The sequence below is a fragment of the Pleurodeles waltl genome, chromosome 11 (genome assembly GCF_031143425.1).
Source record: "Pleurodeles waltl isolate 20211129_DDA chromosome 11, aPleWal1.hap1.20221129, whole genome shotgun sequence".
Lineage (NCBI taxonomy): Eukaryota > Metazoa > Chordata > Amphibia > Caudata > Salamandridae > Pleurodeles > Pleurodeles waltl.
Window position 1 is genome coordinate 536754344 of NC_090450.1, and position 27838 is coordinate 536782181.

The 27838-nt window shown below is 46.5% G+C and overlaps 1 protein-coding gene across 2 annotated transcripts in view; it reads left to right on the top strand.

The window, feature by feature from the left end:
- The window catches only part of DDHD2 (DDHD domain containing 2), a 440822-nt gene that overhangs the window by 295182 nt on the left and 117802 nt on the right, over window positions 1-27838 (top strand). For both annotated transcript variants that reach the window (XM_069213949.1, XM_069213948.1), the window contains exons 13-14: window positions 3455-3610; window positions 16979-17081. In XM_069213949.1, coding sequence (XP_069070050.1) covers window positions 3455-3610; window positions 16979-17081 — 259 coding nt within the window. The remainder of the gene's footprint in view (window positions 1-3454; window positions 3611-16978; window positions 17082-27838) is intronic.

Here is a 27838-nt window from a genome sequence, read left to right on the forward strand (position 1 = left end):
TGATTTCTTGCACGTTGCGTGGCGCTGTCCGGTTATTGTGACTAACTGCATGGAGATACTAGCACAGATTAGGAGAATCACCGGGTGAGTGGTCTTCTGTACGATTAAGCAGTGTTTATTGGGCCTACTACCCAATAGTGCCAAGAAGAAACTGAGTAGACTGTTCACAGTGTTTGGTCTTACAGTGGCTAAGAGACGTATCGTTCTTAGCTGGATGAATCCCAGACCCCCTCGGTCCTGGACTGGATGAGGAACCTGCTGGAATGAGCGGGAGCCGAAGAAGTACATATGCGTCTGTTGCGAGGAGATGAGAGGGTAGGAGATGACTTGCTATCCTGGGGTGTCATGATGCAGGGGCTGGTGGCCCCTCAAGAAGAGGCTACAACTAGTTAAATGCCTCAGGCTCTGCGTGGCACAGGTTGGTTGACGGGGTAAAGAAAGCTGATGGGAGGGAAGGGTTGTATATGATAAGTCGAAAAGTGGATGAAGATGGCCAACCAGGAATGTGATTGGCATGTAGATGCTATTAAACTTATCCCTAAATAAACTGACTGGATGCTACCTGAAAGCTGGAGTATGGGTGGGGGGGGGGGATTGGTAGTTATGTTGGGGGTTCCTTTTGTTCTTTTGTCAAATAAAAAACAAATGTTACAGGTATGAGAAAGGAGTTGCTGTGGACGGGTACTCTTGGAGACCTGGAGTATTGCTAATACTTTGATTGTTATTCAACACTGATGTACTATCTCAGAAATATGTCTTGGCATGCTGTATGTGCTCCTGTGCTTGTCGAAATGCCAATAATTATAATACTTTTAAAAAATAAATAAAAAAAACTACATGCCCTTGCAGTCTTCTTCAGATAGGGAAGGCTGTTGCCTAGATACAGTTGGCAAGCATGGAGACATTTTCACAGCAACTTCAGTGGAAGTTGCAAATGCTTCTGTTGCCCGATCTTGTTAGGATATGCAGTTATGCAATTAAATGTCTCTTTTGCTGATTGCAGCACCCAAGCAAAGGCCTTTGCGGGAGAACTCACATACTGAACCTTTATTGACACTTTACTAGATGCATTGAATGCTGCGTTTCATCAGATGTAGTCTGGATTGTTTGTGAGGGGATCTGGTTGGCTTTGCAGCACATTGTTTAGACCCAAAGTACGCCCTTTGACAGTGAGCATCTTTTTGTTAAACACATTCACAAAGACAACAAAGATGACAGAACTACCCTTACGGTCTATAGTCATATGAGCAAAGAGTTGGTTACCAACATTCCTCTAAGGATATTGCCAGCAAGGACAGTCCTATTCCAGTAGGAGAAGCATTGCCAGTCATCAAACAGGCAGCAAAAGAAAGTACTAGGGGCCTCTTCTCATAGAATTCTAGACAGTTCTCGCCAAATCTACCTGTTTGGCCTGCCTCTGTCCCCTTTTACATCCATATTGGTAGGGAAAGATCCAGGCAATACTTCCTACCTAGCGCAATATCACCTCACATTGCTGGGTGCTGGTATTATACAATATTGAGATTCAACAGAAGCCATTTCCAGACCCCCTCCTCGATGTCCCCCCAAAAAATAGGAAATCTTAATGTAGAAGGCTTGCAAGCAGAAATCCTTAAGCTCTTCCTCTGACAGGTGGTGAAGCCTGTACTCAAGGCACCAAGAATATGTTTGACGGTTTTGCCTTGCAGAGAAAAAGGTGGGGAAGTAGTGCTGTATTTTTGGCCTTGGGGATCTCAATAAATTGATCAGGGAATAAGGCTACCAGTTTATGACACTAGTCGACATCCTTCAAACCATCAATGAGGATGATTGCCCATCGTCTATAGACTTTGATGTTTATAATGAATATGTATGTTTAATTATGCATCTGAGTATTTGAGGTTTATTGTCAACAGCTGGCATTTCCAGTTCAAGAAATTATTGTTCGGGCTAAAGCTGGCCCCACATGTCTTTTTCAAAATGCCTAGTTTCTATTTGAGCTTATTTCCATCATCTTGGGGTGCAGATTTTTCCATTGTTGGGAGACTGACTTAAGGTGCCCACAATACAGGAACTAGAAGTTGCGGTTTGTATTAAACTTGACCTATTACACCTGCTCGAGCTGATACTAAATGCCATGAAGTCCAATCTGTCTCCTGCCAAGTATACATTGTTCCTAAGAGCAGTAAAATGCGTAGAACGCCCTTAAGGCCCATGCTTCCAAGAGCACTGTGAATGATTTACAGCTTTGGCTTGAGATTTCCACTCAAAAGACTGAGATCACAGGTTAGAGACACAAAATACTTCTGGCCATTCCATCATATATCTTCATCATTGAGATGATCCCATAATGATCACTCCACCCTTATGGTAGATGTTGAAGGGTCACTTCTTCCCCAGGACAAGATTTACACTTTCAAGAACCTCACCTGTACTTACCAAATTATAACTTCGTAAAGGGTGGTGCACTCCTCTTCAAGAATTTGCAATAAGAAGCCTCTGAAACTGTGCGGAACAGTCTCTTCACATAAATGTACTATACTTAAGTGCAGTAAGGCTTGGGCTAAAAATGTTTTTGCTTCGCATCAAGTTTTAGGAAGACCTTATAAAGACAGACTGTATCACCACTCTTCATCACGTAACTAAACAAGGGGGAACAAAATCGTTTAGTCTCCTGATTTTTGTAAATCAGACCAAATCTTTGTATTGACTGGTAATGCAGATAACTGTTTCCCTATTCTTTCTCTGACTCCTCTTGCCAAAGCTAGTAGACTTCTGTGATGCAGGTTGGGAGCTGATTCATTTAGATGTGTAGTGGCCACAGCTGCACTCTTTGCAGGAGTGCCACTCACAGACCTAAGGTAGCTGCAGTGTGTCAACCCACACCTGTACTAAGAACTACCACCTCAATATATACACACCCGCTTTCATTAAAGTGGGCCTCATCCCGCTATTCAGTTTTACTCTATTTAGTCCTTTGTTATTCTTAATTCAAGCATGTAAATCTGTGAAACATCCAGTCCAGAGAAAGAAAAAGTTACCTACCTATAACTCCAGTTCCCAAGAATTTGTTGTTCATAGATTCACATACAACCCTCCCTCTCCTCCAAGTTGCTTTATCTTACATGTTCAGAAAAATGTAGCAGTTGTGCATTAGAGAACGAAGCTTTGTGCATCTCATCATTTTATTGGCTGAAAGTAGAGTTAAAAATGGGAAGGCTGGGCCACTAATAGCCTTTGACTGTTTCACTGTTGTTTGAGTGTATATGTACACGCTTTAGTAACATTATTTACCATGGGTTCTGAGCCTGACTTCAAGAAATAATTGAAGCATGTGAATCTCTGAAAGATATCAAAGGTTAGAGAATTGTAGTTACAGGTATGTAACTTTTTCTTGTTCTCAGTCTCACTGAGTTGTTATTCAATATACTGTACATGCTTAATTTAAAGTGTATTTTCTTTCTGTTCTTCCTAGGTTTCTGTCAATTACCCTCAGCTCATTTTTGAGCCAGATTTCTTCTTTGCGCTGGGTTCTCCAATTGGGATGTTTCTCACGGTTCGAGGACTGAAAAGAATTGACCCACACTACAGGTTACCTACATGCAAAGGCTTCCTCAACATTTACCATCCCGTACGTTATTCTGACAGCTGAACAGTTTCACAATTAGTCTCTTGCTGGGAAAGCATCTCCCAGCCTTGGTAACCCAATTCAAACCATTTCCAACATAAACCAGAATGTTATGAATCACACCTTTCAACTGAAATGCTGAGTTTAACGGAGATCCTCCCTTGGTTGAAGGGAAAGATTTCAAAGTGATTCTCTTAAGCAGTTTAGCAGTCAGTTCAGAAGTGTTCCTATGCAGAGAAAACCAAGATAGCTGTGGATTGTTATTGATTGTAGTGTTACTTGGTATTTCGGAAAATATAGGACACCGAACCAATCTTGTATGGAAAATACAAATGTAAAATAATAGCATAAGATATTGTGTTTTATGAGCAGGTTTCCCCACTGTATTGTTTTTCATTCAAATGACAGTCAAAGCATTAGGACAGCATCAAACACATATAAAGAAATGTTTAAAATTGTTTGTACTCCAAATATTACATACTAGAATTAACCTCCCCAGTGACTTTGGTGCGGTACTCCCTGTATGAGAGGTGCTCACTGCCTCGTTCATGTCATAATTGTGCTCCCGCCTTCATCAGCTGCTGACAGACTCCCATGCTCCTTATGGGTCAGTCTCTCAAACTCTTCCCCCTTCTGTGGATCCCACTACCTTCCCTTCTAATGATAAGGTATACTTTTTCAGCAAAAGCTTGTTTGTTGCCTAATTTGATACTCAGACCCCACTTAACCCAAAAGGCTTACAACTATCTGTTGCTAGATGGAATGTGACCCACTGGCAACAAATAAGATCCGGTCCTTGATTTCTTCAGGTAAATCCAGCCTTTGCCCCGAAATACCCCACCTCCCCAAACCCCTAATGAAATGTACCCTTTGCTGGTCATTCATTTGGCCTTAAAGTTTTTCAGCAGTCTTCATCAGTGCAATTCTTCTGTTTCTTCAACAGCGGTTCTGCATGAATGTAAGCAAATAGTTGTCATCATATTTACAAACAAGCATTAGCAATCCTATGGGTCTCGCATTACGTCGAGTTAGAGCTATGAGCGTTGTAAACTCATAACCGGACTTTTCTTGCCACATTAAATGTAAAAATAAAAATAAAAAAAAGAGATTGCGCTGCGAAATAAAGAGGAAAAAGTAGTCCAGAAACCATATGGAAAACATGGAGCCTCGTATGTTTCCTGTAGTGTACTGGTGCTCTCGAGGAGGGCTAAACACCAGAAAAAGCATGATGTATGCATGCCTTTCACGAATGAAAACAAGCGGATTTTAAAAGGCAAGCCCACGAACCAATGAAGGTGACTGACGTAACATGGGTGTGGTTAAAATTCCCCTAAAGAGAGATTCGAGGAGGGACAGAGCGCTTGGCACTCTTCCCTAAAAAGGAGGCAGATTGCAGTGGTATGAATAAATGCCTCCCCGTTCACAGCTTCCCATTCAATAAAAGTACTAGCAAAACCTGTGCATGGGCATATATCTAATTTTTTTGCTAAAAGAAGTGCCTTCGATCCAGCGCAATCTACACAGCACAGAAATGGCTCTGATTTCTGTAACAGACTAACTCTGTTGGATGCCTGATTAATGTGGCAGAGCAGCACTGATTCTGTTAGACCTCTCTGCCACTTTCAATACCATCTCATATGATAACTCTGCTAATCTGGCTTTATGAAATAGGAAATGAGGGCAAGCCTCTGTTCTGACTCTGCTCTTTTCTAGAAGATAGAATTCAAGCATCAAATTATCCGCTTTTGACTCTGCATTTGAACGTGTAAAGCAGGGACATTCCCCAGGGGTGATCAGTAAGCCTGATATTGTTCAATGTCTATGACGCCTGTTTGGCCTGCCCTATTCGGACATTTGGCTCTACTTTTGTGACTTATGCAGTTATCTGCCTTGACACAACAAGGGATACAAAAGAGAGGTTTAAAATCTACTTGGCTGCAGTAGTCTCATCAGTAACAAACAATGCTTGAAGTACAAGTTACTTACCTTTGGTAACTAAATATCTGGTAGAGACATATTGTAGTTGCAGATTCCTTACCTTAGAATTTCCCTCAGGCATCAGACTGGATCCGGAGATTTTTCTCGAGCAATACCCCTATGCGTCGGTGGTTGGCGTCTGTCGACTCCGCGGGCGTCATTGGCATCGTAGTCGCCGTGATGACGTTGGGAGTAGTATATGGACGCCACCTTCGCACAGTGACGTCAGTTTCTTTTAACGACTTTCCACGCCAAAGCGCAGAGCCGCTAAGAACACTGAGATTGGTGCGCCAGAGCTAAGGACCTGAAAGGGGAATCCTTGTCCCTAGAAATCAGTTTGCAAGCGGGGAGGATGGGTGGGCAGTAAGGAATCTGCAACTAGAATATGTCTCTACCAGATATTTCATTACTGAAGGTAAGTAACTTGTACATCTGATAGAGACTTCTAGTTGCAGATTCCTTACCTTAGAATAGATACCCAAGCAATGCCATCCTCCGAGGTGGGCTGCAAACCAAGATCATACTAGGAAGTCCTGCAGGACCGACGACCAAAGTAGCCGTCCCGACGGACCTGAATGTCCAGGCAGTAGTGTTTAGCAGATGTGTGCAGGGACGCCCATGTAGCTGCCTGGCAGATATCCAGGACAGGAACTCCGCGTGCTAACGCAGTGGGAGCAGCAGTTGCTCTGGTGGAATCAGCACGCAAGCCCTCAGGGGGTTGCTTCTTGGCCAAAGCGTAGCACATTTTAATGCAAAGAAGCACCCATCAAGAGATGATACGCTTTTGCACCGCCTTCCCTTTTTTCGCACCCATACACCTGACAAAGAGTTGATCGTCCACCCGGAAATCTTTATTACGATTAAGATAGAACACCAACGCTCTTTTTGGGTCCAGACGGTGGAGTCTGTTCTCCTCATGAGAAGAATGTGGGGGTGCGTAGAAGGTAGGAAGGGTGACGGACTGGCCTACATGAAAAGGCGTAACCACCTTTGGAAGGAGGCCTTAGTGCGCAACACCACTTTGTCAGGGTGCACAGACAAGTATGGAGGTTTAGACGAAAGGGCTTGAAGCTCACTCACCCTGCGAGCAGAGGTGATGGCAAAAAGAAAGACAGTTTTGAAGATGAGGAGCCGCAAGGGACAATTGTGCATTGGCTCAAAGGGAGTACACATTAAACAAGTAAGGACAAGATTGAGGTCCCACTGGGGCATGATAAATGGAGTGGGAGAATATAAATGGGTGAGGCCTTTTAGGAATTGTAAGGAAATGCCTCCTTGGCATGGTTACCCCCAAACTTTTTGCCTTTGCTGATGCTAAGTTTGGATTGAAAGTGTGCTGGGACCCTGCTAACCAGGCCCCAGCACCAGTGTTCTTTCCCTAAACTGTACCTTTGCTTCCACAATTGGCACAGCCCTGGCACTCAGATAAGTCCCTTGTAACTGGTACCCCTGGTACCAAGGGCCCTGATGCCAGGGAAGGTCTCTAAGGGCTGCAGCATGTCTTCTGCCACCCTGAGGACCCCTCACTCAGCACATGCACACTGCCTCGCAGCTTGTGTGTGCTGGTGGGGAGAAAAAGACTAAGTCGACGTGGCACTTCCCTCAGAGTGCCATGCCAACCTTACACTGCCTGGGCATAGGTAAGTCACCCCTCTAGCAGGCCTTACAGCCCTAAGGCAGGGTGCACTATACCACAGGTGAGGGCATATGTGCATGAGCACTATGCCCCTACAGTGTCTAAGCAAAACCTTAGACATTGTAAGTGCAGGGTAGCTATAAGAGCATATGGGCTGGGAGTTTGTCAGACACGAACTCCACAGTTCCATAATGGCTACACTGAAAACTGGGAAGTTTGGTATCAAACTTCTCAGCACAATAAATGCACACTGATGCCAGTGTGCAATTTATTGTAACATACACCCAGAGGACATCTTAGAGATGCCCCCTGAATACCAGTCCGACTTCTAGTGTAGGCTGACCAGTTTCTGCCAGCCTGCCACACACCAGACATGTTGCTGGCCACCTGGGGAGAGTGCCTTTGTCACTCTGTGGCCAGGAACAAAGCCTGTACTGGGTGGAGGTGCTTCTCACCTCCCCCTGTAGGAACTGTAACACCTGGCGGTGAGCCTCAAATGCTCACCCCTTTTGTTACAGCGGCCCAGGGCATCCCAGATAGTGGAGATGCCCGCCCCCTCTGGCCACTGCCCCACTTTTCGCGGCAAGGCTGGAGGAGATAATTAGAAAAACAAGGAGGAGTCACCCACCAGTCAGGACTGCCCCTAAGGTGCCCTGAGCTGAGGTGACCCCTGCCTTTAGAAATCTTCCATCTTAGTTTTGGAGGATTCCCCCAATAGGATTAGGGATGTGCCCCACTCCCCACAGGCAGGCGGCACAAAGAGGGTGTAGCCACCCTCCAGGACAGTAGCCATTGGCTACTGCCCTCCCAGACCTAAACAGACCCCTAAATTTAGTATTTAGAGGCATCCCAGATCCCAGGAAATCAGATTCCTGCAACCTGAAGAAACAAGAAAGACTGCTGACCTACAAGCCTGCAGAGAAGAAGGAAGATGACAACTGCTTTGGCTCCAGCCCTACCGAGCTGTCTCCAACTTCGAAAATCTGCAACCAGCGACGCATCCAACAGGGACCAGCGACCTCTGAAGCCTCAGAGGACTGCCATGGACTAAAGGACCAAGAAACTCCCATGAGCAGCGGCCCTGCTCAAAACCAGCAACTTCTTTGCAACAAAGAAGCAACTTTCAAATACTGCACGTTTCCCTCCGGAAGCGTGAGACTTCACACTCTGCACCTGACGCCCCCGGCTCGAGATCCAGAGAACAAACACAGCAGGGAGGATTACCCAGCGATGGCAAGCCCGTGAGTAGCCCGAGACGACCCCCCCTGAACCCCCACAGTGACACCTGCAGAGAGAATCCAGAGGCTCCCCCTGACTGCGACTGCCTGTAACAAGGGTCCCGACGCCTGGAACCAGCACTGCACCCGCAGCCCCCAGGACCTGAAGGAACCGAACCTCAGCACAGGAGTGACCCCCAGGCGACCCTCTGCCTAGCTCAGGTGGTGGCTGTCCCGAGAAGCCGCCCTGTGCCTGCCTGCACCGCTAGAGTGACCCCTGGGTCCCTCCATTGAAACCAATACAAAACCCGAAGCCTGCTTTGCACACTGCACCCGGCTGCCCCTGTGCCGCTGAGGGTGTGTTTTGTAAGCCTACTTGTGTCACTCCCAGTGCTCTACAAAACCCCCCTGGTCTGCCCCCCGAGGACACGGGTACTTACCTGCTGGCAGACTGGAACCGGAGCACCCCTGTTCTCCATAGGTGCCTATGTGTTTTGGGCACTTCTTTGACCTCTGCACCTGACCGGCCCTGAGCTGCTGGTGTGGTAACTTTGGGGTTGCCTTGAACCCCCAACGGTGGGCTGCCTATGCCCCAGGACTGAGACTTGTAAGTGTTTTACTTACCTCACAATCTAACCTTTACTTACCTCCCCCAGGAACTGTTGATTTTTGCACTGTCCACTTTGAAAATAGCTTATTGCCATTTTTACAAAGACTGTGTATGATATTGCTTTTTTTCTAAGTTCCTAAAGTATCTAAGTGAAGAAAATATATTTTTCTATATAAAAACCTATTGGCCTGGAGTAAGTCTTTGAGTGTGTGTTCCTCATTTATTGCCTGTGTATGTACAACAAATGCTTAACACTACCCTCTGATAAGCCTACTGCTCGACCACACTACCACAAATTGAGCATTAGAATTATCAAATTTTGCCAGTATCTTAACCGCTAAGGGGAACCCTTGGACTCTGTGCACACTATTTCTTACTTTGAAATAGTATATACAGAGCCAACTTCCTACAGGTATCTACTCACAATAGGAGATTTAAAAAGTGAGAGCTGATCAGGTAACCTAAGAAAGACCAAAATGTCAGATAAATACCCTTTAAGGGTGCCCAAAGCAGAGCCCTGCTGGGCCAAAGAAAGAATGAACAGAAGAACCTCGGATAGAGGGGCAGAGAGGGGATCAACAGATTTATTGGTGCACCATGCCACAAATTTATTCCAAAGACGGGCGTATACAGTTTTGGTGGAGGGATGCCTGGCTGCCAAGATAACATTGCAGACTTCGGGCGGAAGATCAAAAGTAGTCAACTGGCGCCGCTCAATCTCCACACAAGAAGGCAGAGGTTGGACAGGTTCGGGTGAAGGACCGTCCCCTGTTGCTGCGACAGAAGATCCAATGGACATGCTCAATAGCTCTGGATACAAGACTCTCCGTGCCCAGTCCAGAGCCACCATGATGACTTGGGCCCGGTCGTTCCTGATCTTCTTGAGAACTCTGGGCAGAAGTGGTATAGGCAGAAAGGCGTAAAGGAGGCTGGAGTTCCACTCGAGATGAAAAGCGTCTCTGAGGGAGTGCAGCCTTGGAAGCTCCAACACACAAAACAGCTGACATTGCGCGTTCTCTGTGGAGGCGAACAGATCTAACCAAGGCTCTCCCCACTGCAGAAAGAGACCCTGCACCACCTCCGGATGGAGATGCCATTCGTGATCTGCTGTGCATCGACGGCTGAGCTCGTCCGCTCTGGCGCTGAGAGAACCTGCCAGATGTTGAACCACCAGGGTAATGCCCTGATGTTCCAGCCATGTCCAGAGGAGTAGTGCCTCCTGACAAAGGGTCCAGGACCCTACTCCGCCCTGTTTGATGCAGTATCACATGGCGGTAGTATTGTCTGTAAACACCTGCACTACTTTCCCTTTGAGAGAGGAAAGAAACGCTTTCAACGCAAGCCTGATCACCCGAGCTCCAGAAGATTGATATGGAGCCCAGACTCCGCCGGAGACCAGAGGCCTCTGATCTCCGCCTCTCCCATGTGGCCGACCCAACCCAGAAGTGACGCATCTGTCACTATAGATAGATCTGGTTGGAGAAGGGAGAGGGATTTGCCGTGGACCCAATGCGGATTCGAAAGCCACCACTGCAGGTCTTTCGCAGTCCCCCTGAGATCTGGACCATGTAGGAGAGATATCCCTGATGCTGCGCCCACTGGAACTTCAAGTCCCACTGCAGAGCCCGCATATGCCATCTGGCATGTGTTACTAGCAGGATGCAGGAGGCCATGAGGCCCAGCAGCCTCAGAGTCAGTCTCACCGAAATCCAAGACCGAGGCCGAAAGATCGGAATAATAGCCTGAATGTCTTGGACTCGCTTTTCGGGAGGATAAGCCCAAAACTGCACTGTGTCCAGAACAGCTCCGATGAAGAGGAGCGTATGAGAGGGAGTCAGGTGTGACTGGAATGTTTATAGTGAAGCCCAGTGTGTGCAGGAGGTTCGCTGTAGTCTGAAGGTGGGAGAGCACTTTCTGGGGTGAGTCAGGTGGACAGCCAGTCGTCGAGGTAGGGGAAGACTGACACCCCTAGCCTGCGCAAATGAGCTGCAACCACCGCCATCACTTTCGTGAACACCCGAGGGGCGCTCGTAAGGCCTAAGGGGAGCACAGTAAACTGACAGTGCTCGTGACCTACCATGAATCGTAGGTAATGTCTGTGGGCAGGCAGGATGGGGATGTGGAGATAAGCATCCTGCAAGTCCAACGCTACCATCCAGTCTCCTAGGTCCAAGGTAGACAGAACCTGAGCCAGGGTGAGCATTTGGAATTTCTCCTTCTTGAGGAAGTAGTTCAGGCCCGAAGGTCTAGGATAGGACGTAAGCCCTTGTCCTTTTTCGGCACCAGAAATGTAGCGGGAATAACAACCACGACGTACTTTGGGCACAGCGACCTTTTCTATAGCTCCCTTGGCCAAGAGAGCTGCGACAAATGATCCTCTGGAAGGTGACTGAAGGATAGAGGCGTGGCTGGTGGAGCAGACCTGAAAGGGAGAGAGTAGCCCTTTCGAACGATCTGCAAAACCCACCTGTCCGTAGTGATGGATTTCAAGTGGGGCAGGTGATGGCGAATCCTCCTGCCAACTGGATGGGGGTGAGGGGACGGATTAGGAGGGTTTGGAGGCTGCAGCGGGGGCAAAGGTGGACTGGGCAGACCTCTGGTTCCCTGTCCCACACCCACGTGGGATTCCGCATCCCCGGCCATGCAGAGGCTGGACAGCATGGGTGGCACAGTGGCTGAGCGGAGGATGCGACAGGGAGCCCCTTCTGTGGCCACGAAAGGGGCGAAAAGCAGACTGCAGGGGTGAGGGGCAGAGGAAAGACCAAGGGACCGAGCCGTAGCCCGAGAGTCCTTTGAATCTCTCCAGGGCCGAGTCTGCTTTGTCTCCAAAGAGACAGGAGCCATCAAAGGGCACGTACATGAGACTGCTGGACATTCCCAGAAAAAAACAGAAGTATGCAACCAGGCGTGCCATCTCAAGGCCACGTCGTAGCAACCAATCTGACCAGAGAGTCGGTTGTGTCCAGCCCACAACAGATTGTGAACTTTGCCACATCTCTCCCATCGTTCACAGCTTTGGAGAAGCTAGCACGGGCCTCCTCCGGTATCTGCAGTAGGACTTGCACAACCTTATCTCACAAAGAGTGGGTATAGCGGCCCAAAAGGCATGCAGTGTTCAGACCGCAGCGCGAGACTGGAGGAAGAAAACAACTTCTTACCAAACTGTTCCAGCCTTTTTGATTCCCTATCCGGGGGTGCGGAAGTAGAGGAAGCCTGGATGACAAGACTCTCAGGCGTGGGGTGTTGGGACAGGAATTTAGAGTCGTTCGGAGCGGGCCGATGGCGGCATGCGATAGTCCTATTCACAGGAGCCCCTGCATTGGGTTTGGACCAAGTACCCAAAAGGACATCAGTGAGGGCTTCATTGAATGGCAAAAGGGGTTCTGATGTGGAAGCCCCTGGCTGAAGCACCTCCGTCAGGAGATTGGACCTGACCTCTACAGTAGAAAGCTCAAGACCAAGGACCTCAGCTGCCCTACTGACCACCATACCATAAGTTGCTCCCTCCGCTGTAGCCACGGTAGGAGGACACACCATGCCAGCATCTGGAGAAATATCCAGACCACTGGCGTTGCCCAGTTCCTGAGTCCAGTCCAAAGATTGGTCATCCTGGTATTCATAAGGGTCCAGGGACCCCTCCAATCCCTCCCCGAATTTGTACCCATAGGAAAAAGGGTCCGAATCCGACCTGGGGCAAATAGGCCCCATCGTTGACAAAGGCGGCGTCAGCCAATGCCGCTCCGACTCAGAGTCGTCGGGGATAAGGATCGGGTTGACGTCAATAGTGGGCACTAACGACGTCGGGAGCGTCGACAATCGACCCGGCGGTGGGGAAGGTCTCAATGGTGCGACCGGTGCCGGTGCAGATCCGCAGGTGGGAACTTTGGTGGCCGAAGCCACCGGCGCGGAACCCGAAGGCCCCTCAACCGAACCCCTTGGCCCTGAAGGCGCCGGTCTGCCCAAAGATGAGGCGCATGGCCTCATAGAACTCTTTAAGTTGGGCGGGGGTTGCTCCGGCTCCAGGAAACCCGGGGAAGCGCAGAGCAGACCCAGACGCAGGCTCCGACGGAGGCCTTGAGTGTCAACGCTCATCCCGTGTCGGGTCAGCCGAGCGACGGGTGGAGTCTGAGAGCGATGGGACCTCTTCAACTTCTTCTTCTTCTTACCTGCACCCGAAGATTTAGGAGAAGAGTGGGGATGGCTCCGGGAACGGTCTCGAGACCTTCCTCTGGATCGAGACCGGGACTTACGTGGAGTCGAGTGATGGGCTGCTAAAAGTTTGAGGGACCGCTCCCTCAAGGCCTTCGGGTGCATGGTCTGGCACTCGGAGCACGACTTCGGGTCGTGGTCGCGCTTGAAACACCACAGACAAACCCGATGCGGATCCGTCACTGACATCATGCGGTGACAGTCCTCGCACGGCTTGAAACCGGGTTTCGGGGACATCCTTGACGCACCAGATATCTCACAAAAACTCGACAAAACTGTCAAAATCGGTCAATAAGAGACCAGGGTAGCTCATCTCTGGATCAGCGCGTGGTGTGGAAAGAAAGGAACTGACGTCACTGCGCGAAGGCGGCGTCTATATACTACTCCCGACATCATTATTATGACGCCAACGACGCCTGCGGAGTCGACAGACGCCACCTACCGAAGCTCAAGGGTATTTGCTTGAAGAAAAATCTCCAGATCCAGTCTGATGCCTCGGGGAAAATTCTAAGGGAAGAAATCTGCAACTAGAAGTCTCTATCAGATGTTAAGTTCTGGTAAGACACAGGTATTTATGCTGGGAGAAACAATTTAGCATTTAGAAAAATGTTAAAGATGTATTTATTACCAAAAATATGATTTGACTTTTTGTCACTTTTGCAACGTTGTTTGTCTAGGATTCAGATGCCTAATGTCAGGACACAGTTGAGTGTTAGCACACTTTAGAAACTTTGTAACACAACATAAAAGAAGGGACAGTGCTGGCTTGAATCCAATGTTTTAGGCCTAGATTCTAGGAAATCATAAATGGCACATTCCAATGGCGTTTTCATGACTACTGAGTAAAATGTCTTGAAACCATTGAGCAAGTTTTATTGCTTATGAGGGTGTTATCACATGTTTGTGACGAGGCGCATTGCACCACTTGAGTGAGGGCTAATCTGTTGCTCAGAAAGGATAGTATACCTGGTGTTAAATTCATATTTCACAAGGTTTAATTTACTGTGTCAAGAAAGTCTTGTGACCGGTAAAAATGAGATTTCATAATGTCAGTAGAGGAACTTTTGTGACATGTATGAGGGCACTTTCATGACTCCTCTAGCGTACATTTGTGGCAAATTGATGAGGAATTAAAGGTTCACATGACTGCAGTAATGTAAGGTTTACCTTTGACGGAAAGGATGGTAGAGCAGCTAAAGGCATTTATATTTGCTTCACTTGAGCTTTAACATCACCCTTCCTTTCTTGTGAGACTTACGGAGTAAAACCAAAGGTCCTTTTAGAATATTCTTCTTTCACAACTGTGCAAATTCTGCCAATCTCAGGGCTTACTCCAAGGCATGGACGTCATTTAGAGGTCGCATCTGCGACCCCTGGCTTGCCCTTTGCTACCCCTGGCACTGCCTTTGCGACCCCTGGCCTCAGAGGTGGTGAATTCAATGCCAGGAACATAGGTAGCTCGTCTTATGGACGTTAGTTGGGGCTCCACTCTGTTTTTTGACAATTTTTTATTACACTAATAGTGAATAATAATAATTTATTCACTGTTAGTGTTATAAAAATGGAGTACAGTTAGCTGGAATATGCCTTTCCATGGCAGCTGAGGCAAGTAAAAAATGCTTTTAAATGTATGGTGTGTGCGTGCTTGCGGGAGAGTGTGTCTGTGTGAGAGTGTATGTAGGTGTAAATTTGTGTAGATGTGTAAGCGTGTGTGAGTGAAAGTGGTGGTCAAAGAGCGTGTGATTTCACTTCTGCTACTCCTGGCATATTGGTGAATTGACGTCCATGCTCCTAGGAAGGCCTCATGGAAAGAGAAATGAACAACTGTCTAAAAAGCAGTACATTTAACCTCTCTTTAGAACACCAATTTATATCTTTTCCGAAGTTGGCCTCGCCCTTTTTTCAGCAGTAGTGCATTTCTAAGGCTTGAGATATTTGGTTATGGGATGATCTACTTCTTAAGCCATACTTCCTTTCAAATTCTCTGTAACTCTTGCTTTCCTGCCTGTGAATGTTTCCTCTGCCATGCTGTGCTAGATCAAAGAAGAAGTTTAACTGAGAATTGGCGGGAAGGGCAATAGCACACAAGTCTCTGTTGCCAGTGGTACATTGCTTGCGGCCCCATAGACAAAGGCCTTAGCCATGTTGAGTAATTAGCACCTAGATTACACATCTTGTTGGCCTGCCCAGATAGGGAGTTTCCAAGACCCATTATTTTGGTTACATGCCAGGCTTCCAGCTACAGCTGTAGACTTGGAAAACTGAGTTTGTGAGTTTTGGGCTAGATGGAAAAGGTAATGATTTCAACTTCTTAAAATTAACATTTAAAAAAAGATATACCACTTCATGCTGTTGTGTGTATCATTCTGCTTCCTACTGAGTGCTTAAATTGCAATGTTTGAGAAAATATTTTATATCTCAAAAGTACTCTGAACATGACACATTAAATTCTTTATCTTATAGATGCACTGTGTGTGCGTGTATATATATGTATCCATATATATATATATATATATATATATATATATATACATACATTAATATTTTAGTTTTTTTCATTATAGCAGGTTTTTCTAATTTTATAGGTGAGTATCACACAAGTCAGAGGTCCTAGTTTTGCCAGTGGGTGTTGTACCATTTGTTTGGTGTCAGAGAACAGATACAAGTAAATGCAGTGGGAAAATTCTGTACTATTGTTTTTCCCCCGCTCCATTTCAAAGTTGCTCAGGGACTAGCTGAGTAAGTTGCCTTTCCGTACAAGTGGCCACACTCTTTATGCTCTTAAAGTGTGTGAACAAAATGATAGGTCAGGCAAGGGCAGTTTAAGGACTTGTATGGCTTGTATGTGTGCATTTACATGGTTTGCATGTCAGTGATTTCAATGCCCAAATGAGGACAGCTTCAATCTTTCTCTTATTGGGCAGTTTCATTGCTTTCTTAGAGAAATTTTAAAGACTAGACTGAGAGAATTAAATTGGTTCAGTGAGGCAAGGGTTGTTTTGTCAAATTACATGTGTGGGCAATGTGATAGCTCATGCGGGCAGATTAAAACGGCTTGAGGGGACAACTGTTCTCCTTTGCTCTAAACTGATCACTTGTGTGGTGTATGGTTCCTGGATCATTTGAAGGCAACATCACTCCAGTTTTGGGTAAATTATTGAGGTCTGCATGTCTCAGTTACATTGTCAGTTGAATGTAATTTACCTGCAACTGTGGGGTCACTATTGTGACCTATGCAGGGGATTGCTAGGCTGTCGGGTGCATTTTACATATTGAGGAGTTTTCATTATTATGTTTAGAGAAATTTCATCACTTCATCTTAGTCCTGTAGAAATGTAAATATTTCCGTGTTGCTAGATTTGTGAATCACCGATGGGAAATCTTGTGGGTCACATTTGGTCAATTTTTGGCCATATGGTGGCAGTTTTGTGACTACCTGAACAAAATATGATACAGAAAAATGCACCATCGGTCACTTTTCAATAAACAATGTTCCTTAAAACACTGTCTGAGAGTGCACTTTGCAGCTTTTAATTACAAGAGTAGCTATGATAATTCTTTGTGAAAATCAAAATGACAAAGCTCTATAACCGTGTACAAAATGTACTTTTATTACAATTATTTATCTATGATGTCACGTTTACTCTTGTTACCTTCCACAGTTTACTCACTTTACATTTTCACGTTCTATACCTCTTCTTTTTTTTCCTTCTGGCTTGCAGTTTGATCCTGTCGCTTATAGGATGGAGCCAATGGTTGTTCCAAGCCAGGAATTTGAGCCCATGTTAATCCCGCATCATAAAGGCAGAAAGAGAATGCATTTAGGTAAGCCATGCAGACACCAGTTTTGTAACTATGAAGAATAAATATAAAGTCCTGTTCGCAAATTACATTTTGTTTCTGTCAGAGATGTGAACAGCAGACTAGACGACTGCTGTTGATAGCCCCTTGGAGATGCTCACACATGATCAAACGTGCCTTGTATAGCATCAGTGGAGGCTGCCACCAATCAAAAGTTGTGGGGTGGGGGAGGGTGTTCGGGGTACGGGAGGGATGTAAGAATAATTATTAAACAAAAATAAAAAAAAGTATCTTTCGCTCGCAGGGCCAGCTGCCTTGGTGCTCCTCTCCTCCCGGCAGTCACTGGGGCACAGAAGCATAGGCTCCTAATCCAGGCATTGCTCTCACGCTATACCAAGCATGAGAGCAGTGCCGGGATTGGCCTGAGCGGGCTGGTCTTATGTTCGCTCAGCTGGTTTGGAGAAATGTAAGTGTGCTTGTCTGTTTGGCTGGCAGTCCTAGGATTTATCACGCCTCCTCCCTGCCTTGGCCCACCCCTTCCTAGATTCCATGGCTGTCAGAGAGACCATGATAAATAAAATGATAAATCATTTTTCACTGCCTGACTCTGAGCAGAGGGGTGACACTCCTCCGCTATTATGGAGGAGCAGCCCCTGTATAGCAAATGGCCAGCACAAAGCATAACATACCAGAGCAGAAATATGAACGGTGATTGTTCTTCAACAAATTTGATTGGTTAGAAAATAGATGTGTGCCAACTGCCAATTAAGCCTTACTGCTCCTGTCAGCATCTGTCAGATTGCAATGATCTATGTCTTTACATATTCAAGTTGGAGAATAACTTGAAGGTGAGGTGAGTACCTCTTGGTGTCGAGGCCCCTAGTGCATGTGAGCTTCTGTGGACTTGTCATCACTGTTGTTGCCCTTTTTATGTTTTTGTTTGTCAGTGTTTACATTTTGTACACAAAATCCCAAAACATTTAATAAAGAGACCAATTTAAAAAAAGCCATTACTCTTGACTCACATTTCAAGCAGCAGGATATGATGTTAGTTGCTCGCCCTGCAAATCGAGCCCCCATCTAAAGGCAGTAGTCTATGAGCATAATGCTAGCAGCACACTTTCTCCATCCAACCCAACACTGAAAAACAGACCCTCTATCCACGTCTGCTCTGTTTACCTTCTTCAGGCTCACACTGAGCTTAGAAGGCCAACACTCTACTGTTGGTTGCCTAATTTCTAAGAATTCTGGCATTGGGGATGTTAATGACTGGTAACGAGTAAATAATATTATCCTCCTATCAACACATTGGATTCCACTCATGAGAGGAATCAAAATATTTGTGTTTAGTAGAAAACTTGTAAGCCGGATCATTTGGGTGTTGATTAATTGTCGATTGGTCCACTGAATCTGATTAAATCCCATCACCCAGAAACTCTGAAAAGATACTTAAGCAAACCATGAAATAAGAAAACCCGACACTGGCACTGTGTGAGAATGTGGCAGCACTGGGCATACAGACAACAGGTCTCTTTGTCTAGCACAGAAAGATATACAGGTCAGTTGTTTATGTCTGATCTGTGTCCTCGATTCGACCACATACTCAGGGTGTGGGTATTTTAGCAAACACTGACAGGAAAAAACGAAAACAGGCCCTGGCAGAGAATACGAGTGATCATTACAATTCCTCTCCTGGAATATTAATGAATACAGTAAATGATACAGGCTCAGTGACCCTGAGTGATTATCATTTACTTTTATTTAAGATTTGAGCTCAATGTGAAGTTGGGCATATTTTAGTAAAATGCATATCTCCTTGATATTTTGAAATGCTTTGCTCATGTTAATCTCTGTGCCAGGCATCCCTAGGTTGAGTTTCTTTAATGGCTCCTCTGTGCTCAAGTGCTGTTGTAATGTCTCACCAGCCCACCAGGAACCCACCCAAGCTTGCCTCTTTCATTACACTTAATGTGGGGGACGATGCTGTTGGTCGTTAGCTTAAGCCTCGTTTATATAATGTTTCTTCTCCAGGAAATCTTGAAGGTAGCCTGATCGAACATGTTGCCAAATAACTTGGAAGACATAGCTTTTAAAACTATAAGTGTATCCTCTCCAAAGCTATTAATCGGACATCAGAATAAGAACAACAGTGCTATCATTTATAAGGCAGTTGTTAAACATGCTGTGGTGTTTTGAACACCTGGAGTTCAGTGGAGCAGACTTGTGCAGTTGAGAGCCCTACATTAGCGAGTACTGTAGTGTCTGTAATGGGGTGGTCATGGGCCATCCAGCGATGCCATCCCTTGGCAAAGTTCTCTGAAAACACATAGCTTCCCTTTGTTTCTTAAGGGAGAGCCCAACTAAGAATCATCATTCGGTATTCTATTGTACAAGGAAACAGCTATTTCACATAGACAAATGGAGGGCAGTGGGCAATATAGAATTGCTGTGGAGAAGTGCTGCTAAGCCCAAACTAGAGTCATCAAATGAAACCTGGGCGGGAACAAATGTGATCCAGACAATCAAGGAGCACGCAATAACTAGTAATCGCCAAGAGTAAGATTGAATCTTTAAATTTAATTTCAGTTTATAAAAATCATAAACGTTCCTCATGTCGGTGAAAGTGCAGCACGTTCAAAAAGTGCCAAACTTCAGCATTTTTCCGCAAAAATTTACTTATATCAACAATTTTGCAAAAAAAAAAAAAGTAGGTAAAATTAATATAAAACCTTAAAATCCATTTTGTATATTCTAAAACCACAGGTAGACTTACTCATAACCGTAAACAACCGAGGCGTAGAAGGAAGGATAGCACGAAGTTCGTATGTAGTTTAGGCATGTGCCAAGCTGTAAACACCCTGAACGAACATCAAAGTCTTACATTGCTAGCAGCCTAACACCGGAGAACAGTCATTTTCCATATTGAACAGTCATTTTTCTCTATTAAACATGTATTCCTCGTTACAGCTCTTTTGCTGTTAATACCTTGTCTACTCTGTTCATAAAGTGTATACATCGTACAGTCACCATGGTGAATTCTCCCCGCATACAAAACGTTGCTGCTTGGAGGCACGTTCTAGTACTAAAGTGGTTAAAAACCCTACAGAGCCAGTAGCTACTTTCATTCATCCAGAATGTGCAAGTGCATAGTAAGTGAGTTGACGATTCGTTGTTCCACAGAGCAGGGAGGCATGGGCGGGTGTAAGGAATCTGCAGATAGTCTCTACCAGATAATGTGTTACCGAAGGTACGTAACTTGTTCATCTGATAGAGACTTCTAGCTGCAGACTCCTTACCTTTGAATAGATACCCAAGCCATAACCTCCTGGCGGTGGGTTGCGGATACTACTCCTTACACTAAGAAGTCCTGTAGGACTGAACGGGCACAGTGCCCGTCTCTTCGTACCTGACTGTCCAGGCAGTAATGTTTTGCAAACGTGCAAAGATGTCCACGTTGCCGCCTGACAGATATCCAGGACTGGTACACCTCGAGCTAGTGCAGTGGTAGCAGTTTTGCCCCTGGCAGAATGAACCCGTAAGCCCTCAGAAGGATGCTTCCTGGCCAGTGCGTAGCATATCATGATGCAGAGAACGACCCAGCGCGAAATGGTTTGCTTCTGCATTGCCAGACCCTTCTTTGCTCCAACGTACCCCACAAAGAGTTGGTCATCCACCCGGAACCCTTTTGTGCAGTCAAGGTAGAACGACAGAAGAAAATAATATTTTTCTATATAAAAACCTATTGGCCTGGAGTTAAGTCATTGAGTGTGTGTTCTCCTTTATTGCTTTTGTGTGTACAACAAATGCTTAACACTACCCTCTGATAAGCCTAACTGCTTGACCACACTACCACAACTAGAGCATTAGTATTATCTATTATTGCCTCTGTCAAGCCTTTTGGGGAACCCCTGGACTCTGTGCACACCCTCTCTCACTTTGTGATAGTATATACAGAGCCAGCTTCCTACACATATGTACAAGCCTTTTGAGGAATCAATGTACAATTGGGTATTTGAACATAGAAGGCTGAGCAGGCAGCCCAGCCGAAGAAATGCTGATAAGGTAGAAAGATAGCCCTTGAGAGTCCCCAAGGCAGAACCCTGCTGGGCTAGGGAAAGAATGAGAAGAATATCAGAAAGAGAAGCAGAAAGTGGGTCAATAGACCTTTCTGTACAATAATATACAAAGCGTTTCCAACAGCAGGAGTATACCGTTTTAGTGGAGGGATGCCTGGCTGCCAAAATAACTTTACAGACTTTGGGAGGAAGGTCAAAAGCCATAAACTGCCGCCGCTCAGTCTCCACGCATGAAGGCGCAGATTTGACTGGTTCGGGTGGAGAACCCTCCCCTGTTGCTGCGACAGAAGATCCTCCTGAAGGGGCAGCCTGATCAGAGGATTGATGCTCATTTTGAGAAGCTCGGGATACCAGACTCTCAGTGCCCAATCCGGAGCCACTAGGATGACTTGGGCCCGGTCATTCTTGATCTTCTTGAGAACTCTGGGGAGGAGTGGTATGGGCGGAAAAGCATACAGGAGGCCTGAACTCTACTTGTGACGAAAACCGTCACCGAACGATTGCTGCCTTGGAAACTCCAATGCACAATACTGCTGACATAGCGTGTTCTCTGCGGAGGCAAACAGATCTAACCAAAGCTCTCCCCACTGCTGAAAGAGTTATTGCGCCACCTCTGAATGGAGGTACCACTTGTGATCCGCTAGGCATCGATGGCTGAGTTTTGTTCACCTGTTGTTCAGAAAAGCTGCCAGGTGTTGCAACACCAGGGTTATCTCCTGCTGTTCCAGCCATGTCCAAAGACGCAGAGCCTCTTGACAAAGGGTCTACGACCCCACACCGCCCTGCTTGTTGCAGTACCACATTGCAGTGGTGTTGTCCGTGAACACCTGCACTATCTTCCCTTTCACAACAGGAAGAAATGCTTTCAATGCTAGCTGGATCACCTGGAGCTCCAATAGGTTGATATGGAGTGAGGATTCCGCCGGAGACCAGAGGCCCCTGATCTCCACCTCTCCCAGATGGCCACCCCATCCCAGAAGTGACGCGTCCGTCACTACTGTGAGATCTGGCTGGGGAAGAGAGAGGAGTCTGCCTTTGACCCAGTCGCAGTTCACTAACCACCACTGCAGGTCTTTTGCAGTTCCATCCAAGAACTGAATTATGTCGGTAAGATTTCACTGATGCTGCACCCACTGGAACTTCAGGTCCCATTGCAGAGCCCTCATATGTCATCTGGCATTTTTGACTAGCAGGATGCAGGAAGCCATGAGTACCAACAGCCTCAGTCTGTCTCACCGAAATCTAGGATAGAGGCTGAAACATCGGTATCATAACCTGAATATCCTGAACTTGCTGCTCGTGAGGATGAACCAGAAACTGCACTGTGTCCAGAACAGCCCCGATGAAAGGGAGCTTCTGAGAGGGAGTCAGGTGTGACTTCGTTACATTTATAGTGAACCCCAGCAAATGCAGGAGGTCCGCTGTAGTCTGAAGGTGGGTGGCAAGAGCCTGGGGCGGAGAAGCCATCAACAGCCAGTTGCCGAGGTAGGGGAAGACTGAAACCCCTAACCCGCGCAGATAAACTGCTACCACCGCCATCACCTTGGTGAACACCCGAAGGATACTGGTGAGACCGAAAGGGAGCACGGTAAACTGAAAGTGCTCGTGGCCCACCTTGAACCGCAAGTAACGTAAAGTAATACGCATCCTACAAGTCCACCAATACCATCCAGTCTCCTTGGTCTAGGGCAGACAAGACCTGAGCTAGAGTGAGCATCTTGAATTTCTCCTTTTTGAGGAAGAGATTGACGTCCCTTAAATCCAAGATAGGGCAAAGACCCTTGTTCTTCTTTGGAATCAGAAAGTAGCTGAAGTAACAACTACTGCCTTCTTCTGACATTGGGACCCTTTCTATGGCTCCCTTGGCCAAGAGAGCCGTAACCTCCTCGCGGAGCAAGATTAAATGATCCTCCATCAGCCGTTCTTTCAATGGAGGGATAGAGGGAGGACAAGATTGGCAGGGGAGGGAATAGCCCTTCTGTATGATCTGCAAGACCCATTTGTCCGATGTTATGGACCGCCAGTGAAGGAGGTGATATTGAATCCTCCCTCCAACTGGGCGAACATGGTCTTGCAGAACCAGGAAGGCTTGGGCGTTGCGGAAGAGGAGGGTTGGATGGTGGCCGACCTCTGGCTAGACGCCTTGGGTCTGAAGGTACCACGACCTCGTCCTCACACTGGATGCTGTGAAACTGAAGGATAGTGGCTAACCTGTGAATGGCGTGGTACCCCACCCCTTTCGAAGCCTCGAAAGGCACGATAGGCAGACTGTTGGCGAATGGTCCCCGAGAGGCCCAAGGATCTGGCCGTGGCTTGAGAGTCCTTGAACAGCTGAAGCGCAGAGTCTGCCTTCTCACCAAAAAGGCAGGAGCAATTGAAAGGTATGTCCATCAGATTTGCATGGACATCCCCTGAAAAGTCAGTAGTACGCAGCCAGGCGTGGCGACGAAGGGCCGCTGTCGAAGAAATCACCCTGCCCAGAGAGTCGGTTGTGTTCAAGCTACACCAGATGGTAAACTTGGCTGCATCTCTCCCATCCTTGACAGCTTGGGTGAGTGTGTCCCGTACGCTCTCCGGGACATGGGGCAGCTCTTTTTCCACTGTATCCCATAAAGTATTGGAAAAATTGCCCAATAGGCATGAGGTGTTTACTGACCTCAATGCCAGGCTGGAGGAAGAAAACATCTTCTTTCCAAGTTGTTCCAGCCTCTTGGATTCCCTATCCAGGGGAGCGGAAGGAAAGGCACCATGGGAAAGTGGAGGCCTGGACCACCAAGTTCTCTGGGGTGGGGTGTTGGGTGAGGAAACTAGGGTCTGTAGAGCTGGTTGATGGCGGCGGCCAGTTGTCCTATTCACAGGAACCCCTGTGCTGGGTTTGGACTATGTCCTCAGTAGGACATCTGTAACGGCCTCATTGAAGGGTTACATTGGCTCTGATGTAGCAACTCCCGGCTGAAGCACCTCTGTCAAGAGGTTAGTCCTGACCGGCACCGTTGGGAAGTCTAGGTCCAAGACCTCAGCTACTCTATGCAATAGCATGGCATATGTTGCTCCCTCCTCCATAGCTACAGAAGGTGGTGAGAGCATGCCAGCATCTGGAGAAGAATCCAGTCCACTGGCTTCCCCTAGATCCTCATACCAGTCCTGCTCCTCCAACCCATATTCCAAAGGGTCCTCAGACCCCTCCCACTCCTCACCTGTGCCTGGCTGGTCAAAATAAGCCGCAGGCACTGATCTGGGCCTAGTCGAAATCGGCGTCGTACATCGTCATTCCAGCTCTATATCATCAGGAATGAGGATGGGTCTACCACCACCGGTGGGTGCCGGTGGTTGGGGGGAGCATCGATCTCAGGCCCTGCCGACTGTAAGGAACCGGTGCCGGCAGCGTATCCGATATAGGATCCTAGGGTCCCCAACGGAGCCGAGGCTGAAGCCACCAGCGTCAAACCCAATGGGGCCCCTGCTGACCCTGTGGGGTCCGAAGACCCACCCCCGGAGGCAACCCGCTCAAAAACGAGGCGCATGGCTTTGTAAAAGTCTTATTTGAGCGGGGGTAGCTCTGGCTCCTGGATAAGGGGGGGAGACGCAAAGTCAGCCCTGGCAACGGCTCAGTGGAACCGTGCTCAGAACATCGACGTTCCCGAGATGGCTCGTCGGCCGACAGGCGCAGTGAAGTCAAAGTCTGCTTGGACTTCTTCCTGCGCCTCTTCCCGAGTGTCCCGAGGACCTTGAGTGGAACGAATAGGGCTTGGGGCTTCTGAGCGGTCCCGCGACCTCCTCCTTGAGCGGGACTGTAACCTCAGAAGAGTTGCGCTGACCAAAGTCGACTGCGTGGCCGCCATGAGCTTTAGAGACCGCTTTCTCAAATCTTTTGAGGCTATGGCCTGGCAGTCGGAGCATGACTTCAAGTCGTGGTCCCTGTTGAGGCACGAGAGACCTACCTGGTGGGGGTCCATCACCGACATGGCGAGATGCCAGGTGCCACATGGCTTGAACCTCGTCTTCCTAGATGACATCTTCCTCGCACAGATGAAAAATTCTCTGAAAAAAGGCTTGCCAAAAAGAGCAAAGGGTAGCTCGATCCCAGACCGGCGCGGAAGGAAAAGAACTGACGTATGTGCGCCGGGGTGGTGCCTTCATAGGCGACCGTGACGTCACAGATGGCTCCAACGACGCTGACGAAGCCACGCAGAGCCAGATGAGGCACGCGGATCCGAACGACGCCACCCGATGGTGCACGCAGGGTATTGCTCAGCAGAAAGATTCCAGATTTGAAGTTGACTCCAGGGAACTAAAAGGTAAGGAATCTGCAGCCACAAGTCTCTATCAAATATGTTTATTTTATACAGGCCCTTAAATGCTTTGGCAAGATAACTTTGTGTTTGGAGGTATTTATATTCATTATTTGGGAGCCAAAAGTGACTTTGTTTACTGAATTTTTGTTTGTCTTTAATAAAAGAAGCCCAATTAACTGGTTTATTCAACAACCTTTTAAAACCAGTATACGGTATGTCTTACTCGCACAGAGAGTCGGCCTTCAAGGCATTTGTTTTATCCCCCGGTTGCATCTAATTTCAGATAAAATCTTTTAGCATTGACCATTCTCCCTGCCTCATTAAAAAGATGTATTTGATAAGGGCTGCTTTCTGCGCTATATGTTGATCCATTAGTCCAAACTCCAGCCTAATTTTTCCTTGGGGGGCATTTTGAAGGAGATGAAATAGAAAGCTGCGTACCTTTTGCTAACTAATATTAGGAATCACCACAAATTTATCCGATTAGGCTACTGAGCCAAAAGCTACTGCAGGAATACCTTTTGCTTTCATAACTCTTTCACTGTGGAAATAAAGATAGACTAGAAGTCTTTCAAAATAGCTTCTAAAAGGAGAAAATTAATGGTCCAAGCTTAGGTTTTATTGAATTAAGATGCAGAAGGTGGGGAACTTTGGTCTTGCAGCCATACTCCTAAATATTTCTATTTATTATTAATCATCACCGGAATGCCCCCCAAATACCAGTGACCTTTCTGTTTCAGCTGTTTGTTCCGAAAATCAGTCTTTTTATGTCCAAAATTCACTGCCACTTGGTTATCTTTACAGTATTTATCAAAAATATTTAAGAGTCTTTGAAGGTTGATTTCAGTTTAATTAAGCAACGTCACATTACCTGCATGCCGTAAGGAGGTGACAGCCTAGCAGCCAGTACTTTAGGGATGTGAATCTGTTTGATCTAGGTGTGTCTCGGGTCTAAAATAACAAGGTATGTGTCAATTTCTTCTTTTTCGCTTTGGCTTTTCCTGCAGACATCTACCAGAGAGCCAGGCTCTTACCTGGTGCACAAGTTTCTACTCGGCTTGAAGGACCTAGCATCCTTTGTAACAATTGTTTTACACAATAGATGGACCTTAATTAAATGGATTGACATCGTTGGTGCCTTGGTGATCTGACCTGTGTTCATAGTTGGACTGAACCCGTTAGCTAAAGATGTCAGTCTGACCCTCAGGCAGCTGGTATCATTGCTCTCTTACTACCCTTTTGGAACCAGTCAGTATGGTTCATACACCCTGATAATCGAGCCAACATTGAGGAGTGGCTCACCTGTGTGAACAGTTGTGATCTCATTCTGCTACAAGAAACCTGGTGCCTGAAACATATCACTTGGGAAGGCTACCAGAGTTTTTGTCTTACATCCCGCAGATCTAATAGAGGAAGAGCATATGGAGGGTTGATGATCTTTTTACATGTAACTTGTGATAATTTCTGTGCCTATAATTCATGCAGGCTTACAAATACTCTGGGTGGCCAACTCTAACACACTTAATTTGTGATTACTTTCTACAGTGTTATTGGTTCTTCTTGTAATACATGTACATAGATGTTTTTTTTAAGTTTTTTTTTACAGTGCAGTGTCTTGTTTTGCGTTTAATCATTTTAATTGAGGAAGGAGGGGAGTTGACACAAAATTGGGCTCTAATCACACAGTGCTTCAGCAGTTTCAAGCATATTATAAGGATTATTTGCCCTGCAACACTGACCAAAGGGATGAAAAGTTATATAAATATTTATTAGAAGTTGGGTTGCATAACTCGGTGGAACTATAGGGAGACATTGACACACAAACTCCCATTACTGGCTGGGGTTGGGGTATGATCATAGATTACTATCTTTGTCTCTCCCTTTATGGGCATGCTAGTACGATCAGTAGTTATTCCACCTAGTGCTTTTAGTGATCATAATCCTGTCGAGATTTCTTTCAAGCTTACGGCAACAATTCATTTCTCCGCACTAACTGGAGCAATAGGTATTACTCCACATGATAGTGGTTTAAGGTTCAGATGGTGGGAAGCTAACTTTACCTCACTTCTTGTCTCAGTGAACAAAACACATTTCCCTCTATTAATGGAACGTCTCCTGTTGCTAAACCAGCCTAGTGAACTGATTATCCAAGCTTTTGTCTCCCTGAATGTTTAAGTCTAGCTTACAGTTCCCAATGCTTGTTAGTAACAAATCTGACCCAGGATGGTTCAGTGAGGAATGTAGAGCGGCCAACAAACTGCTACAGGATGCTATTAAATCTGTTCCTAAGGAGGGTAAAAGTGTCTGCTTGTTGAGTTGAGTGAAAAAAAATACATTTCTGCCAGAAAGCTGGCAGTCAAATAAGAAATGTGGGCAAGCTTGTTGAAGCAACCCTAGCTAAGGATACCAG